The sequence below is a fragment of the Procambarus clarkii genome, chromosome 54, assembly GCF_040958095.1.
Source record: "Procambarus clarkii isolate CNS0578487 chromosome 54, FALCON_Pclarkii_2.0, whole genome shotgun sequence".
NCBI classification, from domain to species: domain Eukaryota; kingdom Metazoa; phylum Arthropoda; class Malacostraca; order Decapoda; family Cambaridae; genus Procambarus; species Procambarus clarkii.
The window spans coordinates 33,700,545-33,721,964 of NC_091203.1; the positions used below are offsets into that span (position 1 = coordinate 33,700,545).

At 42.8% G+C, this 21,420-nt stretch overlaps 2 protein-coding genes across 3 annotated transcripts in view; one reads left to right on the forward strand and one right to left on the reverse strand.

Moving 5' to 3' along the window:
* LOC123751960 (probable G-protein coupled receptor Mth-like 3) overlaps window positions 1-21,420 on the forward strand; it is a 372,755-nt gene that overhangs the window by 11,813 nt on the left and 339,522 nt on the right. The window lies entirely within an intron of this gene.
* On the reverse strand, window positions 1,825-2,733 carry LOC138352784 (uncharacterized). The gene has a single exon (XM_069305374.1). The coding sequence runs from the start codon at window positions 2,731-2,733 to the stop codon at window positions 1,825-1,827; it is 909 nt and encodes a 302-aa protein (XP_069161475.1).

Sequence of the window (21,420 nt, forward strand, 5' to 3'; positions counted from 1 at the left end):
GGGGGGTTACATGCTAAAAGATTAATACATACCTAGCATTATTCTGATGCTGGTTCTTCACCTGAAGAAGAAAAACAAGAAAGTAAATAAGGTTGAATATATAATATTAATTGGAGGTAAATGCTCCTCAATATACTACTGAAATGTTGAACAGTATCAGTAAATCAATGGGTTAGTATAATTGATCTCTTTTAGAAATCACTACTGTAATTACAGAGTTATTGCTACAGATAAAAGAGGGACAGCTTAGCTGTAAATCTAGTGAGGTGTAATCAGTTGCTACGCTCCACCGACGACGTGTTGCATAGGGCAAATTGTTGCACGGAACGGTGGGAAGCCTAACAACTTGGTTGGCGTCGCCTTGGTACCGAAAGGCAATTACATTGTAGAAATCTTCTACATAATAAGTAACTACAAATAAATCCTAAATCATGAGGATAACTAGGAAATTTCAGCCAATATCTGTGCAATTTATATTCAAGCACTGTAAATTTCTTCTTTAGAGAAATAATAAAAATAATCATCTATTCAGATTGTAAAACTACTCAAGACACGTACGGGATTTATTTGTTTGTTCTACGGCCTAACGACAACTAGCCTAAATGTTAATTGTGGCCACATAATAACAAAAAGGTAAACCTAGCTGCCGAGCCGCGTGTCCGTTGATGTAGAGACTTGAGCAGTTCCTCGTCCTTCAGCTGTTGCTTGAAAGGCGTTGACTTTGGAATTGCTCATATGCAGTCGAGGACACGGCTATTGTGCCAGATAACGTGGCACCGCTCTACTGGTCGTTGGAACAAAATAAATGGGATCAAAACGTAGCTCTGCTACACGCTGTCAATGGCGTCCACGTCGTGCTCTCTCGTTCTTTTGTCTAGTGACGCTCTCCCGTCTTCCTCCTCTTCCTTATTGCGCATGCGCGGCTCTCGATAGACATCTCGAGCGTAAATGGATATGTATATATCGCAATTGACTAAGGAACGAAGAGATAATGACGAGTATTAATATCACATTAAATTCTTCTGTGATAAAATATAATTTCTCGTAACATAAATTGACTTATTAAAGTTGTACTGCCAATCGAGGAAATTAAAGTAAAATCATTTACATTAAAGTAATTTCCTCTAGAATGTTTAATATTAATTAAATAAGGGAGTTCCAGTAAGTAGTAGTATACTACGAGATTAAACTTATTAGTAAGTAACTATATTTAGTAAAGGAAATGATAAACTGGACTCGATTATAAATCCAACTAAATGTGGAGAGAATTCATGTTACTGCCTGTCGTTCCTCACGTCGTCACTCTGACTAGGAAGAATCTGGCAATATGTCTAAATAAATCATGATAATGATAAAATCTACAAGTTAGTAATTTTAGTAACTACTTGTGGTTAATACAAAGGTTGCATAAAATACAAAGACGTATAAAAACTGTTGGTTATTTCCAACATAACTCCGGGGAGAGAAAACCCGGGTCGTAGTTCAGGTATTAGTACTAACGTACACCTGTTTCTCTATCCTGAAGTTATATTCATGGGTTAGTAGGTTAGTACGCACCTAACGAATGTCCCGAATCTGTGGTAGATGACTAAGTCAACATGGGGACGTAAATAAACATTGAAAATTATTGATTAATTCCTTTGTAAGAGACAGAAGGATATTAACAAAAAATATATTATGAATAATTGATTCATTTAAGATTAAGGAGACCTCATCAATACAGTGAGGCTACTGTCCAGGGTCACTATGAATCGTAACTAATTACTGGACATCAACTCATCACTGCATCAGCGTGGTCAACTCAAGTTTAAATGATAAAGTTATCTACTCTTGAATAGAATTAAAATATTGTTTAAGTTTCTGTTTGCAGTTCTGACCAGCGACTCTTGATGGTCTTGTGCTCGGTTGAGTAGAATCATTGTTCTCTGAAACTTGGGTTACAGGTATATCTGTAGAACACTCGTGTTCTGCTAACTCTAAAGGTACTAATTTTTCTAGTGTTTTCAAGGTAGTAGTTCCTCGACACTGAACTTTAACAATTCGTAATACACCATGGCGGTCAGGATGGATGTCAACAATTTTACCTATAGGCCAATCTGACCTGGGTCCATCACTGTCTACTAGGAACAGATCACCTGGTTTAAGTTGAACTTTATTGTATGGGCTTGCAGCTCCATAATGATATTCTCTTAAAGCAGTTAAATATTCACGTGTCCAGACCTCATTCCACTTCTCTATTACTCTTGAAAGGTGTCTATAACTCTCCACCAAGTCACTTGCTTTGACACACGAAGGGTCAGCTGGATCCTCGTCTCCTAGAGATATTAGAGGGCTCAGAAGACCACCATGAATCAAATGAGAGGGGCTTAGGGGTTCTCTTTGGGAGAAATCATCTGTTTTGTAGGTTAGAGGTCTGTTGTTGACTCGTGCTTCAATTTCCACGACAAGGGTCTGTAACTCGGTGAGATTAATTTTCTGCCGGTGTAAGGTTTTTCTTAGGCATTTCTTAACAGTTCCCACCATTCTTTCGTAAAAACCGCCGTGCCATGGTGCTCTTGGAGGAATAAATTTCCAATAGCATTGTCTCTGTTTGAGCACAGAGTGTACTTCTGGATGATTCCATATTTCTTGTAAGCACGCTTCTCCTGCCACGAAGTTAGATCCATTATCTGAGATCATTAATTTTGGGCAAGATCTTCGTGCAGCAAATCTGTGAAAGGCTTCTGCACTCATGTCAGAAGTGACTTCTAAATGTACTCCGCGTGTGGTAGCACACGTGAAAAGGCAAATGTAGGCTTTCACTGGAATCTTGTCCGGTGTGCCTGTTAAAATTAGTGCTCCTGTATAGTCGACACCTGTGGTTTCAAAGGGACGAAGGTGGACGACTCGCTCCTTAGGTAGGGGCGGTGGCCCTAGATAAGGACACACTCGAGCATCATATCTCTTGCAGATTACACAAGACTTGATTAAAGATTTGACAGTTTGGCGACCTTGGGGAAGCCAAAAACGTTGTCTGGTTTCAGTAAGAGTATCTAATACTCCACCATGCAATGTATTATGCTCATGGTAATGTAAAACTATGAGTTTAGTAATGATGTGGTGACGTGGAAGAAGTATAGGATTCTTCGTATCTAAATTTATTTCTGTGTGTAGCAGACGTCTGCCGCATCTCAAAAATGTTATAGTTGTCTGAGTCAAGCCAGATGCCCAGAGACTTACTCAACCTTTCTGGGAGATGTTCATATTCCTTCCCATAAGTCTCTTGTTGAGCTTGTTTGACCCAATATTTTGATGGAACAAGGAAATCGATACTTGATCCCCATCTTGTTGATGAAATCAAATACAATTTCTGTAACTCTTAGTAATTTGCTTAAATTGGAATAACGATGAGGATTGATAGCTAAAATTCGAAGGGGTTCCAGATCCACAACAGGGGTAGTGACATTGGTCACAATGAATTGCGGCTTCAGTTGGGGCCACTGACCACTAACTAGCCATTGGGGTCCATTAAACCACATCTCGGTTTTAATTAATTGCTTTAAAGTCAAACCTCTGGATAAATAGTCAGCTGGATTGTCCTTGGTTGGGACATGTCTTAATTTATAACCAGCAGACAATTCTCGAATTTCCCTTACTCGATTGCTGACATAGGGAGTTTTGTTGTTGTTTTTTACCCACTGCAATACTGCCTCATTGTCTGACCACACTACTATTTCACCAAGGTGAACATTACTGAGGGTTTTGATCAGGCAATGAGCCAGTCTTACACCTACTAATAAGGCAGTTAATTCCATTTAGGGTAGTGACCTCCTTTTAATCGGGGCTACCCTTGCCTTAGATGTAAGCAAAAATGATTGTTGAGTATTAACTAGAGAGGCTACTGAGCCATATACTATGCCTGAGGCATCGCAGAATACATGTAAATTTGTGGGTAAATTTAGTCCTAAGGTATTTCGGGGAAACTGTAGAATACTAAGTTTGTTGTAATCAGGAATCAACTGCTGCCATTTTTCTTGGATATCCTCCGGCAACGTTTCATCCCACCTCAAATTCCTTTGCCAGCACTCCTGCATAAGGAGTTTACCCTTAATTAGAATAGGACTGAGTAGGCCTAAAGGGTCAAATAGCTTGCTGACATGGGAGAGTAGTTTTCTCATGGCTAGAGGTGAATGATTGAAATCCACCGACTTGATATCCAATTTGTCTGTGGAAGTATTCCACTCCATACCTAAGACTTTCAATTTGTGAGGTACCTTATAATCAGGGAATTCTTCCTCGATTATTTGGTGGAGTTGTTTATTATTGGAGGCCCACGACTGTAGGGGCATGTTAACTCCCAACAGTTCACGATTAGCCTCATGGTAGATTTCCAGTAGTTTATTCTCATCATTAGTGGTTCCTTAAAAATTGTCAACATATAAATTGTTGCTAATCTCAGTCCTGTAGGGGCTATTAGACTTCTTAAGATGTGTATCCAGAGTAGCCTGGAGTAAGAATGGTGAAGATATCGCTCCAAACAGTACTGAGAGAAATCTATAAGTAATGATTTCACTATTAGGATCATGTGGATCTTTCACCCAGAGAAATTTAGTAAAATCATGATCCGTCTCTTGTAAGCCTACTCTTAAAAAGGCCTTACTAATGTCGGTCGTATAGGCGAAAACACCAGAGCGAAATCGTAATAAGGCATCTTGTAGTCTTTGGGTTAGGCTAGGTCCAGTTTGTAGACAATCATTTTGTGACACACTGTCTGCCTTTAATTTGGCACTACAATTAAGTACAATCCTGATTGGTGTTGTAACTGAATCTTTCAGGACAGCATGATGTGGCAAATAATGGCCACATCATGGTTGCTTCCGTAGCCTAGCTAATTGAGAATTTAATTGAGTTGAGGCCATGAAATAATTTACTGGAAGCTGTGGGTGGTTCAGCTTCCATGGGAGTCTCACCCAATATTGATTATCTTGGAAAATCACAGTAACAAGATATTGTTGATACGTCCATGTGTCATCTGGACTGGGTTGATCAGGGACTATGTCTAAGGTATCCATATCCCATAATTTGTGAACAGGGGGATTGGACTCATCATCCTCGGTTTCGTCTCTGTCATGTAGTGGTGACTGCTCTAGGCCTAGTCACGCCACTATTGAATTAGTTGGTTGATTACTAGTAGATTTAGAATGTTGTTGGATCAACACCGGTCCTGTGAGTAGTTTACCCACAGCTGACAGTAACAAGTTTACACCTCGTTGCCTGGTGCATCCAGTAATAAATCTATAATAAAAGTCAGCTCCAATAAGAATACCTACATCGTTGAGACAGTCTGTATTTATTTTATGATCCGCTAGCCTAATACCACTGCGTTTAAGAAATTTGACTGTTTGAGCAAGACCTGTAACATGTAAATCTGAGGGGATCTTGTCAACGACTATGGCTTGAATTGGGCTGGTGCAGCCTCCTAAACGTACCAAGACCTTAACAACCTGGTAGTCACGAGGTTCACTATTGGTTAGGAATCCAGAGATATTCAAATACACTCGAGCAATAGGCTTCAGTTTCAACTGATCAACTATCTGTTGAGAAATAAAAGTTTTCTGAGAACCTTCGTCAAAGAGACCACGAGTGGAAATTTTTAGATCCCTTAGTAATTAATTTTAATTGAGCTGTTGGTAACGTAGTTGTGTTATTCGACTCTGTTGCAAGTACACTTATGTCTTGATGCACCTTGCAATACTGTACAGAAGTAGAATTTGTAGTCTTCTTATGAGGATTGGTTGATCTTGATTGATCACTACCACACAAGGAATAATGGTGTCTACCCTTGTGGCACTTGTTGCACATACGTAAGGAGACAGTACAGCTATTGGGGTCATGAGGACCCGTGCACCTTGTGCATCTGTGTAATTCTTGCAAACGATGAATTCGGGTGTTATGGTCTGGATAAGTACTACACTTATAAGTAAGATGTTCATTATTGCAGAACAAACACTTCTTCACTGTAGGAGTGGTGCTCACTACAGAGTTTATAGGGTTCACTGTGTATGTACCTACATTTCCAGATATCCATTTCGGAGATGATTTATTGAAATCTGGTTTTACTACAGTAGTTGCAGTACGTTGGGGTTTATGATGAGAGTTAGTAGAGAAGTTTGAAACACTCTTCCCTTCTTGGTTGGCTCTTTGTCTTTCGACTAGGGTATGTAAACCTTCTGTAATTTCATTCATGGTCAGAGAGGTTTTATTGTACATAGTACACAATTTATCTAAAGTTTCTCTTGGTAATTTGCGCCTTACAACTACTTTTGTCATCCATTCAGCAGTCTGAATTTGGACTTTAAGGCTTAAGGCCTTGAGTAAAGATTCTAACTCTAGTTTGAAAGTTTGGAGAGAATCTGTAGAATTATTAGCAGATCGTAAATCCAGTAATTTTTGAACTAAGATAGTAATAGTCCTTTCTTTGTTATCGTAGTTGCTCTTAAGCAATTGAACAGCTAGGTCGTAACCATCACTGGTCAGTGTTATGTTAGATATTACCTTCAAGGCTTCATTTCGTAACAAGCCTTGTAAATAAGTGAACTTGGTTGTTTGAGGGATGTTAGTTTTAGAGTCTACTGCATCCACGAATTTACTCCAGAAATCATCCCAACTCTCATTCTCGTTACCAGAGAATGTGGGTATATTGATCTGAGGTAATTTGACATCAGGATCTGGATGTGCAGTAGAGGCTGTTGTTAATTAATTTGTTTTTAACAATTTGCTTTTTAAAGGGTTGAAGTTTAACCTGTATATCATCTTCGTACTTGGCTAAATTATTGACAATGTCCTCAAGTTTAGTTTCACCTATTGAGGTTTGGTAAAGTTCTGTCAAGTACATATTCATATGTTGTTTAATATGCTCGAATTTACCTTCAGCAACTTGAAGTAAGTCCTCTAATTCAATGTAGTCAACAGGTGACTGTTGTGACAGATTTTGACACTTGGTAATCTGTCGGGTCAAATGACCTTTCAGACCGATAAGGGTCCTTTTCATTTTAACAGCCGCTTCCATCTTGCTGGGTAAAGGCTGGTCTGATAGTAAATAGTTGTTACTGATGTAACTGGGATATTGGCTTATTCAATAGAGTTCAATATCAATATAATAGCCTAATGTATTTGAATCGACTATACTACCTCATTTAGAGGTTAATTTACCTACCTAACAATAGATAGCTAATATTTTCAGTAGTACTCGAATGCCACTAATGGATTTTCGTCCGGCTAGCTCATCAATTATCACCATTCGATCCAACAGTGAACATTCGGCAGTACTCAAAAAAAAAAAATACACGAAATAATATGTTAAAAGCACAAAAAGGGTTTTGGCGATCCCACCCCAAATCAGGGTCAGCACAATCTAAATAATATGTATGTACACCAGTACTGTCTAGTACAGTACTCGCTAAATAATTCCTACCTAGGAATGACTAAATGGTTTAGGCTGTATTTGTACAAACATTAGTACAATTACAGTCTAATTATCCTACTTCATCAAAGTTTGGAATATATGCAATGGTGTAGTAATATAGATATATAGTGCTATGTATTTGGGATTTTTTCTTTTGATATATATGTTTGTGCTTAGAAATACAAGTAAAATTATAAATATATAACACTAAGGCTTCTTTATACATAAAGTATTAATAGAAATGTTGATGTTAATTAATGAGTTTTAGGCTGTAATATGGGCAGTCTGCTGACAGCCGTAAATAATGAAATATATTGGTACATAACCTAATAATGTTAACACACTAGTTGGTGTTAGTAAATGGTTAATTAATAATGATTGAGGATAGCTTGATTTTCAGCTATCTAGGTTCGAAGGACCAAAATTGTCCGAGAACCTGTATATTTAGCATTGATTATGATTCATCCGGTCCGAAGTGACCAAAATTTTGTAGGGGAAAACCTGACTCCAATAACGAATAATTAAATATATGCTTCGATAGCTATGAAGGACCACCACCTTTTGAAAAAAAGTGGAAAACAAAATAAAGCAATGGAAAAACTGATCCCAAGAAATAGTGTCCTATGGATCTTAGTGTAACTGTATTTCTGATATAAATGGAGTCAAATTAACTTACACAAAATTGGGGGGTCACATGCTAAAAGATTAATACATACCTAGCATTATTCTGGTGCTGGTTCTTCACCAGAGTAAGTAAAATATGAAAGTAAATAAGGTTTAATATATAATATTAATTGGAGGTAAATGCTCCTCAATATACTACTGAAATGTTGAACAGTATCAGTAAATCAATGGGTTAGTATAATTGATCTCTTTTAGAAATCACTACTGTAATTATAGAGTTATTGCTACAGATAAAAAAGGGAGAGCTTAGCTGTAAATCTAGTGAAGTGTAATCAGTTGCTACGCTCCACCACCGACGTGTTGCATAGGGCAAATTGTTGCACAGAACGGTGGGAAGCCTAGCACCTCGGTTGGCGTCGCCTTGGTACTGAAAGGCAATTACATTGTAGAAATCTTCTACATAATAAGTAACTACAAATAAATCCTAAATCATGAGGATAACTAGGAAATTTCAGCCAATATCTGTGCAATTTATATTCAAGCACTGTAAATTTCTTCTATAGAGAAATAATAAAAATAATCATCTATTCAGATTGTATAACTACTCAAGACACGTACGGAATTTATTTGTTTGTTCTACGGCCTAACGACAACTAGCCTAAATGTTAATTGTGGCCACATAACAACAAAAAGGTAAACCTAGCTGCCGAGCCGCGTGTCCGTTGATGTAGAGACTTGAGCAGTTCCTCGTCCTTCAGCTGTTGTTTGAAAGGCGTTGACTTTGGAATTGCTCATATGCTAGTCGAGGACACGGCTATTGTGCCAGATAACGTGGCACCGCTCTACTGGTCGTTAGAGCGAAATAAATGGGATCAAAACGTAGCTCAGCTACACGCTGTCAATGGCGTCCACGTCGTGCTCTCTCGTTCTTTTGTCTAGTGACGCTCTCCCGTCTTCCTCCTCTTCCTTATTGCGCATGTGCGGCTCTCGATAGACATCTCGAGCGTAAATGTATATGTATATATCGTAATAGACTAAGGAAGGAAGAGGTAATGACGAGTATTAATATCACATTAAATTCTTCTGTGATAAAATAGAATTTCTCGTAACATAAATTGACTTATTAAAGTTGTACAGCCAATCGAGGAAATTAAAGTAAAATCATTTACATTAAAGTAGTTTCCTCTAGAATGTTTAATATTAATTAAATAAGGGTGTTCCAGTAAGTAGTAGTATACTACGAGATTAAACTTATTAGTAAGTAATTATATTTAGTAAAGGAAATGATAAACTGGACTCGATTATAAATCCAACTAAATGTGGAGAGAATTCATGTTACTGCCTGTCGTTCCTCACGTCGTCACTCTGACTAGGAAGAATCTGGCAATATGTCTAAATAAATCATGATAATGATAAAATCTACAAGTTAGTAATTTTAGTAACTACTTGTGGTTAATACAAAGGTTGCATAAAATACAAAGATATATAAAAACTGTTGGTTATTTCCAACAACCTCCGCGTGCAAAACTAGGTGAGTACACACATACACACACAGACACACACACACACACACACACACATGGAACTGCTAGCAAGGAAGTGTTGTCTAAAAGGAGTAGAGAAGTTCAAGAAAATATTCCTGCAGAGGGATATGACAAGGGAAGAGAGAATACGGACAGCAGACGCGAGGAAGGAGCGCAGGGAGAGAGAAGGAAATCAGAGTACCACAACCCAGAACCCTACAATCCCAGAGGGAAGTGGAGAACCCTCCTCAAACAGTGCAACAGCCACAGGGATTGGGGCACCACCCACACATTCTACCCAACAGACACCCAACCTGCCCCATCCCCTGTCAGCCCCCCCACTAAGTACCCACCTAGGGCACCCTCCCCCCACCCACCCCCCTCCCCCCACTCACCCCCCTTCTTCCCCTCACCCCTCTCCCCAGGACCTCCCTTCCCCCCCATCCCCCATGCCCTCCCTTCTCCTACATGCCTTCCTGTCTCTCCCACCCCCATGCCCTCCCTTCTCCCCCTCCCCCCTAAGCCCCCCACTCTCCCCCACCCCACCTAAGTCTTCCCCTCTCCCCCACTCCCCTAAACCCTCACCTCTTCCTCACCCACCTCAGCCCTCCCTTTTCCCCCACGCCCCCCAAGCCCTCCACCCTTTTCTCTCCCCCCAAGCCCCCCCATCTCCCCTATCCCCCACAGCCTCTCCTCCCCCCATGCTTCCCCAACCCTCCCTCTCTTACCCACCCCCTGTACCCTCCCCCTCTTATCCACCCCCTGTACCCTCCCCCTATTATCCACCCCCTGTACCCTCCCCCTCTCCCCCACCACCCCAAGCCCTCCCTCCTCAACCAATCCCCCCGTGCCAGGTCCCCCCAACTCCCACTCACCCCAAATCCCAAAGGTCCCCCCCCAGAAAAGAAGCAGAAGAGAGTCAGTTTCAGGGTGATGTACTCGAACATAGATGGGATCACAAGCAAGACAAGTGAACTAAGGGAAAGAGCACAAGAAGTTAACCCAGATGTAATCGGACTCACTGAAACAAAACTCTCTGGAATCATAACGAATGCCGTGTTTCCCCAGGAGTATACAGTAATAAGGAAAGAGAGGGAAGGTAGAGGAGGAGGCGGAGTGGCCCTACTCATGAGAAGGGAATGGAGTTTTAAGGAGATGGCCATCCCGGGCTGTGAGGAGTTCAGAGACTACATAGCAGGCACCATAACAATGGGAGGACCAAGAATAGTAGTAGCAGTAATATACAACCCTCCACCAAATGACAGGAGACCCAGTCAAGAGTATGAAAACAACAACAAGGCAGTTAACACTATAATTGAGAGGGCAGCCTCTGCTGCCTGTAGAAATAGATCCCACCTGCTCATCATGGGCGACTTCAATCACGAAAAGATTGACTGGGAGAACAAGGAACCGCATGGAGGCGAGGATACATGGAGAGCCAAACTATTGGAGGTGGTGACAAGCAACTTTTTAACGCAGCATGTCAGAGAACCCACAAGGATGAGAGGCAATGACGAACCAGCGAGACTCGACCTAGTCTTCACTCTGAACGACTCCGACATAAGAGAAATCGGTTTTGAGGACCCAGTAGGAATGAGCGACCACAGTGTACTGGTGTTTGAGTACTTGATTGAAGAAGGGTTATTGAACTCGAGGAGGGATACCGAAACCAAAAGGTTAGCATACCGAAAGGGAAACTATGAGGGGATAAGAAAATTCCTAACAGATATAGCATGGGAAACAGAGCTCAGGGGAAAGACGGCCCAAGATATGATGGATTACATCACGCAGAAGTGCAAGGACGCAGCAAACAAGTTTGTCCCAGTCCAAAAGGAAAACAGAGAAATGAAGATGAGAAACCCATGGTTTAATCAAAGATGTAGGCTAGCTAAGCAGCAAAGTAAAAGGGCATGGAGAAACTATAGGAATAACAGGACACTGGAGAGCAGAGAAAGATACCAGAATGCCAGGAATGAATATGTCAGGATGAGAAGAGAGGCAGAAAGACAATACGAAAATGACATCGCAAGCAAGGCAAAGACTCAGCCTAAATTGTTGCATAGCCACATTAGGAGAAAAACAACAGTAAAGGAACAGGTTATGAGATTAAGGATAGGGGCGGAAGGATTCACTACAAATGACAAGGAAGTGTGTGAGGAATTGAATAAGAAATTCCAGGAGGTCTTCACCTTAGAACAAGGAGAAATTCCAGAGGTAAGTGAGGAAATAGCTAACCAGGAACCACTGGAAGAGTTTGAGATTACCAGTGGGGAAGTAAGGAAGTGTTTACTAGAGTTAGACGTGACGAAGGCTATAGGCCCAGATGGAATCTCCCCTTGGGTTCTAAAGGAAGGAGCAAGAGAACTGAGCCTACCACTCTCCATAGTGTATAACAAATCACTGGCAACAGGGGAACTGCCAGATATTTGGAAAGCAGCTAACGTAGTCCCGATATACAAGAAAGGGGATAGACAGGAGGCACTGAACTACAGGCCAGTGTCCCTAACCTGCATACCATGCAAACTGATGGAGAAGATTGTGCGAAAAAAACTAGTGGAGCATCTGGAGCGAAGGAACTTTGTAACACAGCATCAACATGGGTTCAGGGATGGCAGGTCCTGCCTCACAGGGTTACTTGAATTCTACGACCAGGCAACAAAAATAAGGCAAGAAAGAGAAGGGTGGGCAGACTGCATATTTTTGGATTGTCAGAAAGCCTTTGATACAGTGCCACACAAGAGGCTAGTGCGAAAGTTGGAGATGCAGGCTGGAGTGAGAGGGAAGGTACTCCGGTGGATAGAGGAATACCTAAGCAACAGGAGACAACGAGTCTGTGTGAGGGGTGAGGTCTCAGATTGGCGAGACGTCACAAGTGGAGTCCCGCAGGGGTCAGTCCTTGGACCTATACTGTTTCTGGTATATGTAAATGATCTCCCAGAGGGTATAGATTCGTTCCTCTCAATGTTTGCCGACGATGCAAAAATTATGAGGAGGATTGAAACAGAGGATGATAGTAGGAGGCTACAAGATGACCTGGATAGACTGAGTGAATGGTCCAACAAATGGCTGTTGAAGTTCAACCCGAGTAAATGCAAAGTAATGAAACTAGGCAGTGGAAACAGGAGGCCAGGCACAGGATACAGAATAGGAGATGAAGTACTTAATGAAACAGACAGAGAGAAAGATCTAGGAGTTGATATCACACCAAACCTGTCTCCTGAAGCCCACATAAAGAGAATAACGTCTGCGGCATATGCGAGGCTGGCTAACATCAGAACGGCGTTCAGGAACCTGTGTAAGGAATCATTCAGAATCTTGTACACCACATATGTAAGACCAATCCTGGAGTATGCGGCCCCAGCATGGCGCCCGTACCTTGTCAAGCACAAGACGAAGCTGGAAAAAGTCCAAAGGTATGCTACTAGACTAGTCCCAGAACTAAGAGGCATGAGTTATGAGGAAAGGCTGCGGGAAATGCACCTCACGACACTGGAAGACAGAAGAGTAAGGGGGGACATGATCACAACCTACAAAATCCTCAGGGGAATCGACCGGGTAAACAAGGATGAACTTTTCAACACTGGTGGGACGCGAACAAGGGGACACAGGTGGAAGCTGAGTACCCAAATGAGCCACAGAGACGTTAGAAAGAACTTTTTCAGTGTCAGAGTAGTTAGCAAATGGAATGCATTAGGAAGTGATGTGGTGGAGGCTGACTCCATACACAGTTTCAAATGTAGATATGATAGAGCCCAATAGGCTCAGGAATCTGTACACCAGTTGATTGACGGTTGAGAGGCGGGACCAAAGAGCCAGAGCTCAACCCCCGCAAGCACAATTAGGTGAGTACAATTAGGTGAGTACACACACACACACACACACACACACACACACACACACACACACACACACACACACACACACACACACACACACACACACACACACACACACACACACACACACACACATACACAACACACATACAAAACACACACATACACACACACATACAAAAAGGGTGACAGGCAAGAGGCACTGAATTACAGGCCAGTTTCCTTAACTTGTATACCATGCAAGGTGCTGGAGATGATCGTGAGGAAAAGGAAATATCTTTGTAAGGCACCACCAACATGGGTTCAGAGATGGTAAATCGTGCCTCACAGGTTTAATAGAATTTTATGACCAGGCAACGAAAATTAGGCAGGAAAGAGAAGGGTGGGCCGACTGCATTTTCCTGGATTGCCAAAAAGCCTTTGACACAGTACCCCATAAAAGGCTGTTAAAAAAGTTGGAGCAACAGGCAAGAGTAAAAGGGAAGGTGCTCCAGTGGATAAGGGAGTACTTAAGCAACAGGAAACAGCGAGTAACGGTGAGGGGGAAGACATCAGAGTGGCGAGATGTCACCAGCGGAGTCCCACAGGGCTCAGTACTTGGACCCATCCTGTTTCTAATATATGTGAACGATCTTCCAGAGCGTATAGACTCATTCCTCTCGATGTTTGCTGATGATGTAAAAATTATGAGAAGAATCAAGACGGATGAAGATAGACAGAGACTACAGGATGACCTGGATAAACTGGAGGAATGGTCTAGAAAATGGCTGCTGAAGTTCAACTCTGGAAAGTGTAAGGTGATGAAATTAGGCGAAGGGAGCAGGAGGCTGAACACAAGGTATCATCTGGGAGGGGAAATCCTGCAAGAATCAAATAGAGAGAAGGATCTGGGGGTTGATATCACACCGAACCTGTCCCCAGAGGCCCACATCAAAAGAATATCATCAGCGGCATATGCTAGACTGGCCAACATAAGAACTGCCTTCAGAAACTTGTGTAAGGAATCTTTCAGAACCCTGTATACCACTTATGTAAGACCAATCCTGGAGTATGCAGCTCCAGCCTGGAGTCCATACCTAGTTAAACACAAGACAAAGTTAGAGAAGATTCAGCGGTATGCCACCAGGCTCGTCCCGGAACTGAGAGGATTGAGCTACGAGGAAAGGCTAAAGGAGCTGAACCTCACATCCCTGGAAAACAGAAGAGTAAGGGGAGACATGATAACCACCTACAAAATTCGCAGGGGAATTGACAGGGTGGACAAAGACAAACTCTTTAGCACGGGTGGGACACGAACAAGGGGACACAGGTGGAAACTTAGTACCCAGATGAGCCACAGAGACGTTAGAAAGAATTTTTTCAGTGTCAGAGTAGTTAATAAATGGAATGCACTAGGAAGTGATGTGGTGGAGGCTGACTCCATACACAGTTTCAAATGTACATATGATAGAGCCCAGTAGGCTCAGGAATCTGTACACCAGTTGATTGACAGTTGAGAGGCGGGACCAAAGAGCCAAAGCTCAACCCCCACAAGCACAATTAGGTGAGTACACACACACACACACACACACACACACACACACAAACACACACAGGAATGGAATAGCAAGGATAGAGAGGCAGTACAGGGGCTACTGAAGGGATTACAGATGGAAGGGGGCTGAACGAAACATTGAGAAGGTTTTCAGGTTGGGCTGGTACAACAAGGACAGAAACCGACTTGTAAAGGTGGTGTTTACAAACGAAACCACGAAGGAGGATATTCTCGAAAGGAAGAGTCGACTGCAGCATGTGGAGAGATACAAGAAAGTATTCCTGCAAAGGGACAGGACGAAGGAGAAGAGAGCCAGGGCAGCAGAGGCAAGGAGGAAGCGCAGGGAGAGAGGAGAAACCAGGAAATCACAGCCCCCAACACAACAATCCTAGTGACAAGAGGCGAACCCAAAGCCAGCATCCCAGCGACACCAGAGGGGAGGGCAACACCACCATCCCCTTCTGCATAGAAACCCTCCTTTCCCCTCACCCTACCTGCCCCCACTTAACCCTCCCTCCCCCACACCCCATTCTTACCCTGTCATCCATTCCCCATTCTTACCCTGTCATCCATTCATCATTCCCATCATGTCCCCCCTCCCACCTTTCCCCCACTGTCCCCCCCTCCCCCTTCATCTCATACCCTTCCTATCCCTCCTCCCTCATCACCCCGTATCCTCCATGTCCCCCCTATCTCCTTAACCCACACCCTACCTGTCCCCCCTTCCCTGAAACCCCCACCCCTCACCCCAAACTCCTCTGAGACCCTGCAAACCACCTCACAGATCATCTCACCACTGAAAAGCTTCCCACACCAGCAGAATGCTCGCCAAAAAAGGGACAAGAAAATGAACTGAAGAAAGTGAGCTTCAAGGCAATGTACACTAACATTGATGGAATTACAAATAAAACAAGTGAACTCGGAGAATGGGCACTAGAAGAAACCATAATAGCACTCACAGAAACAAAGCTAACAAACACCATAACAAATGCAGTGTTTCCACAGGGCTACTATGTAGTGAGGAAAGAGAGAGAAGGGAGAGGAGGAGGTGGTGTAGCTTTGCTACTAAGAGAAGGTTGGAGTTTCGAAGAGATGGTAATACAGAACTGTGAAGGTTTCAGTGACTACATATCAGGCACCATAGCAACTGGAGGACAGAAAATTATAGTAGTAGTCATATATAACCCCCCACCGATTGTCAGAAGACCCAGACAGGAATATGATAGAAACAACTTGGCCACCATCGATATAATAAAGAGAGCAGCTTCTGTGGCTAGCAGGAACGGATCCAGGCTACTAATCATGGGAGACTTCAACCATGGAAAGATAGATTGGGGGAACAGAGACCCACATGGAGGCCTAGACATAAGGAGAGCTAAGCTGCTGGATGTGGCAACAAGAAACTTTCTAAGTCAACACGTCAAGGGACCGACAAGAACGAGAGGAGGGGATGAACCAGCCTTGCTTGATCTGATATTTACCCTAAATGAGTCGGATATAAGGGTAGTTAAGTTGGAAGCCCCCTTGGGCTTGAGTGATCATAGTGTATTGAGCTTTGAGTACATGGTTGAGCTAGGAATTATCACCCCCAAAAAAAGAACTTGGAAACAAAGGGCTGGCGTACCGAATGGGAAACTATGAGGAGATGAATAAATTCCTATGTGATATACATTGGGACAGAGAACTCGGAACCAAGTTCGTACAAGACATCTGGTTGATACCTGGTTGATGGGGTTCTGGGAGTTCTTCCACTCCCCAAGCCCGGCCCGAGGCCAGACTTGACTTGTGAGAGTTTGGTCCACCAGGCTGTTGCTTGCAGCGGCCCGCAGGCCCACATACCCACCACAGCCCGGTTGGTCCGGCACTCCTTGGAGGAATAAATCTAGTTTCCTCTTGAAAATGTCCACGGTTGTTCAGGCAATATTATGCTTGCTGGGAGGACGTTGAACAACCGCGGACCTCTGATGTTTATACAGTGTTCTCTGATTGTGCCTATGGCACCTCTGCTCTTCACTGGTTCTAGTCTACATTTTCTTCCATATCGTTTACTCCAGTACGTTGGTATTTTACTGTGTAGATTTGGTACTTGGCCCTCCAGTATCTTCCAGGTGTATATTATTTGATATCTCTCTCGTCTTCTTTCTAGTGAGTACATTTGGAGGGCTTTGAGACGATCCCAATAATTTAGGTGCTTTATTGCGTCTATGCGTGCCGTATATGTTCTCTGTATTCCCTCTATTTCAGCAATCTCTCCTGCTCTGAAGGGGGAAGTGAGTACTGAGCAGTACTCAAGACGGGACAACACAAGTGACTTGAAGAGTACAACCATTGTGATGGGATCCCTGGATTTGAAAGTTCTCGTAATCCATCCTATCATTTTTCTGGCTGTCGCAATATTTGCTTGGTTATGCTCCTTAAACGTTAGGTCGTCAGACATTATTATTCCCAAATCCTTTACATGCTGTTTTCCTACTATGGGTACATTTGATTGCGTTTTGTACTCTGTATTATGTTTAAGGTCCTCATTTTTACCGTACCTGAGTACCTGGAATTTATCACTGTTAAACATCATGTTATTTTCTGATGTCCAGTCGAAAACTTTATTAATATCAGCTTGAAGTTTTTCAATGTCCTCAGCCGAGGTAATTTTCATACTGATTTTTGTGTCATCTGCAAAGGATGATACGAGGCTGTGACTTGTATTTTTGTCTATATCTGATATGAGAATAAGGAAAAGCAGCGGTGCAAGGACTGTACCCTGAGGTACAGAGCTTTTCACTGCACTTGGACTAGATTTTATATGGTTGACAGTTACTCGCTGAGTCCTGTTTGACAGAAAACTGAGTATCCAGCGTCCTACTTTACCGGTTATTCCCATTGACTTCATTTTGTGTGCTATCACGCCATGGTCACATATATCGAAAGCCTTTGCGAAGTCCGTGTATATCACATCAGCATTCTGTTTCTCTTCTAATGTCTCAGTGACTTTGTCGTAGTGCTCAAGTAGCTGTGAGAGGCACGATCTTCCCGCTCGAAATCCATGTTGGCCTGGGTTGTGAAGGTCATTGGTCTCCATGAAATTGGTGACCTGACTCCTAATCACTCTCTCAAATACTTTTATGATGTGCGATGTTAGTGCAACTGGTCTATAATTTTTTGCCAATGCTTTGGTCCCTCCCTTGTGTAGAGGGGCTATGTCTGCTACTTTAAGTGCATCTGGTATCTCCCCCGTGTCCAAGCTCTTCCTCCACACTATACTGAGTGCCTGTGCTACCGGCACTTTGCATTTCTTTATAAATATTGAATTCAATGAGTCTGGACCTGGGGCCGAGTGCATGGGCATGTTTTCAATTTCTTTTTCAAAATTTAGTGCGCTCGTGTTTATATGTTATATTTACAGCGGTTTGAATATCCCGCATAAAGAAATTGTCTGGATCTTCCACCTTCATGTTGTTTATTGGAGTGCTAAACATGTCCTCATACTGCTTTTTTAGGATTTCACTAATTTCTTTGTCATCCTCCGTGTATGAACCTTCACTTGTACGAATAGGTCCAATACTGGCAGTGGTTTTTGCTTTTGATTTCGCATATGAGAAGAAATATTTTGGATTTTTCTTTATTTCCTGAATTGCTTTCTGTTCTAACTGCCTTTCTTCAGTTTCATATGAGTGTTTCAATTTCCGCTCGATTTCTTCAATCTCCCTATTTAAATTATTCCTTCTTTGACGGGAAATTCGTGTCTGCATAAGCAGTTCCGTTATTTTTTTCCTGCGTTTATAGTGTCGTCTGCGTTCTCTTTCAACGTTAGATCTCTTTCTGGCTTTCCTCATGGACATGATGGACTATGTCACCCAAAAATGTCAGGAGGCTGTAAGCAGGTTTGTCCCAGCCCGACAGGAAAAAACAGAGAAGCAAAGGAAGAATCCGTGGTTTAATAGGGAATGTATGAATGCAAAAGAGCTGAACAAAAGGGCATGGAGGAACTTCCGTAATAACAGAACACCAGAAAGTAGAGAGAGAGAGATACCAGAGAACCAGGAACGAGTATGTTAGTGTGAGAAGAGCAGCTGAGAAAAGGTATGAAAATGATATAGCTAATAAAGCCAAGACCGACGCAAAGCTACTACACAGTCACATCAGGAGGAAGACAACAGTGAAGGAACAGGTGATGAAACTTAGGGTGGGCGAGGACAGGTATACAGAGAATAACAAAGAGGTGTGTGAAGAACTCAACAAAAGGTTCCAGGAGGTCTTTACAATAGAACAGGGAGAAGTCACGGCGCTAGGAGAGGTGGCAGCAAACCAGGTGACCTTGGAAAGGTTCGAAATTACAAGAGATGAGGTCAAGAAGTACCTATTGGAGCTGGATGTGAGAAAAGCTGTTGGGCCGGATGGAATCTCACCATGGGTATTGAAAGAGTGTGCAGGAGCACTTTGCTTGCCACTCTCCATAGTGTATAGTAGGTCACTGGAAACGGGAGACCTACCAGAAGTATGGAAGACTGCTAATGTTGTACCAATATTTAAAAAGGGTGACAGACAAGAGGCACTGAACTACAGGCCAGTGTCCTTAACTTGTATACCATGCAAGGTGATGGAGACGATTGTGAGAAAAAACCTAGTAACACTTCTGGAGAGAAGAGACTTCGTGACAACCCATCAACATGGGTTCAGGGAGGGTAAATCTTGCCTTACAGGCTTGATAGAATTTTATGATCAGGTGACAAAGATAAAGCAAGCAAGAGAAGAATGGGCGGACTGCATTTTTTTGGATTGTCGGAAAGCCTTTGACACAGTACCCCATAAAAGGTTGATGCATAAGCTGGAGAAACAGGCAGGAGTAACTGGTAGGGCGCTCCAGTGGATAATGGGAGTACCTAAGCAATAGGAAGCAGAGAGTTATAGTGAGGGGTGAGACCTCAGAATGGCGTGAATTCACCAGTGAAGTCCCACAGGGCTCTGTGCTTGTACCTATCCTGTTTCTGATACACATAAATGATCTCCCAGAGGGTATAGACTCATTCCTCTCAATGTTTGCTGACGACGACAAAATTATGAGAAGGATTAAGACAGAGGAGGACAGCTTGAGGCTTCAAGAAGACCTGGACAAGCTGCAGGAATGGTCGAACAAATGGATGTTAGAGTTTAACCCAAGCAAATGTAATGTAATGAAGATAGGGTTAGGAAGCAGGAGACCAGATACAAGGTATCACTTGGGAGATGAAATACTTCAAGAGTCAGAGAGAGAGAAAGACCTGGGGGGTTGATATCACGCCAGACCTGTCCCCTGACGCTCATATTAAGAGGATAACATCAGCAGCATATGCCAGGTTGGATAACATAAGAACGGCCTTTAGAAATTTGTGTAAGGAATCTTTCAGAACATTATATACCACATATGTCTGACCAATCCTGGAGTATGCGGCTCCAGCATGGAGTCCATATCTAGTCAAGCATAAGACTAAACTGGAAAAGGTTAAAGGTTTGCCACCAGACTAGTACCCGAGCTGAGAGGTTTGAGCTACGAGGAGAGACTACAGGAATTGAACCTCACTTCGTTGGAAGACAGAAGAGTTAGGGGGGATATGATCACTACATTTAAGATTCTCAAGGGAATCGACAGGGTTGATAAAGACAGGCTATTTAACACAAGGGGCACACGCACTAGGGGACACAGGTGGAAACTGAGTGCCCAAATGAGCCACAGAGATATTAGAAAGAACTTTTTTAGTGTCAGAGTGGTTGACAAATGGAATGCACTAGGAAGCAATGTGGTGGAGGCTCACTCCATACACAGTTTCAAGTGTAGATATGATAGAGCCCAATAGGCTCAGGAACCTGTACACCTGTTGATTGACGGTTGAGAGGCGGGACCAAAGAGCCAGAGCTCAACCCCCGCAAGCACAACTAGGTGAGTACAACTAGGTGAGTACACACACACACACACACACACACATTAGGGGCCTCGTAGCCTGGTGTAGAGCACCGGACTCGTAATTTTGTGGCTCGGGTTCGATTCCCGCACGAGGCAGAAACAAATGGGCAAAGTTTCTTTCACCCTTAATGCCCCTATTACCTAGCAGTAAATAGGTACCTGGGAAAAAGTCAGCTGTCACGGGCTGCTTCCTGGGGTGTGTGTGTGTGTGTGTGTGGCGTGGAAAAAAAAAGTAGTTAGTAAATAGTTGATTGACAGTTGAGAGGCGGGCCGAAAAAGCAAAGCTCAACCCCCGCAAACACAACTAGGTGAACTAGATGAATACACACCCACACACACACACACACACACACACACACACCCACACACACACACACCCCCACACACACATACACACACACACACACACACACACACACACACACACACACACACACACACACACACACACACACACACACACACACACACACACACACACACACACACAAGGTGACAGACAAGAAGCACTGAACTACAGGCCA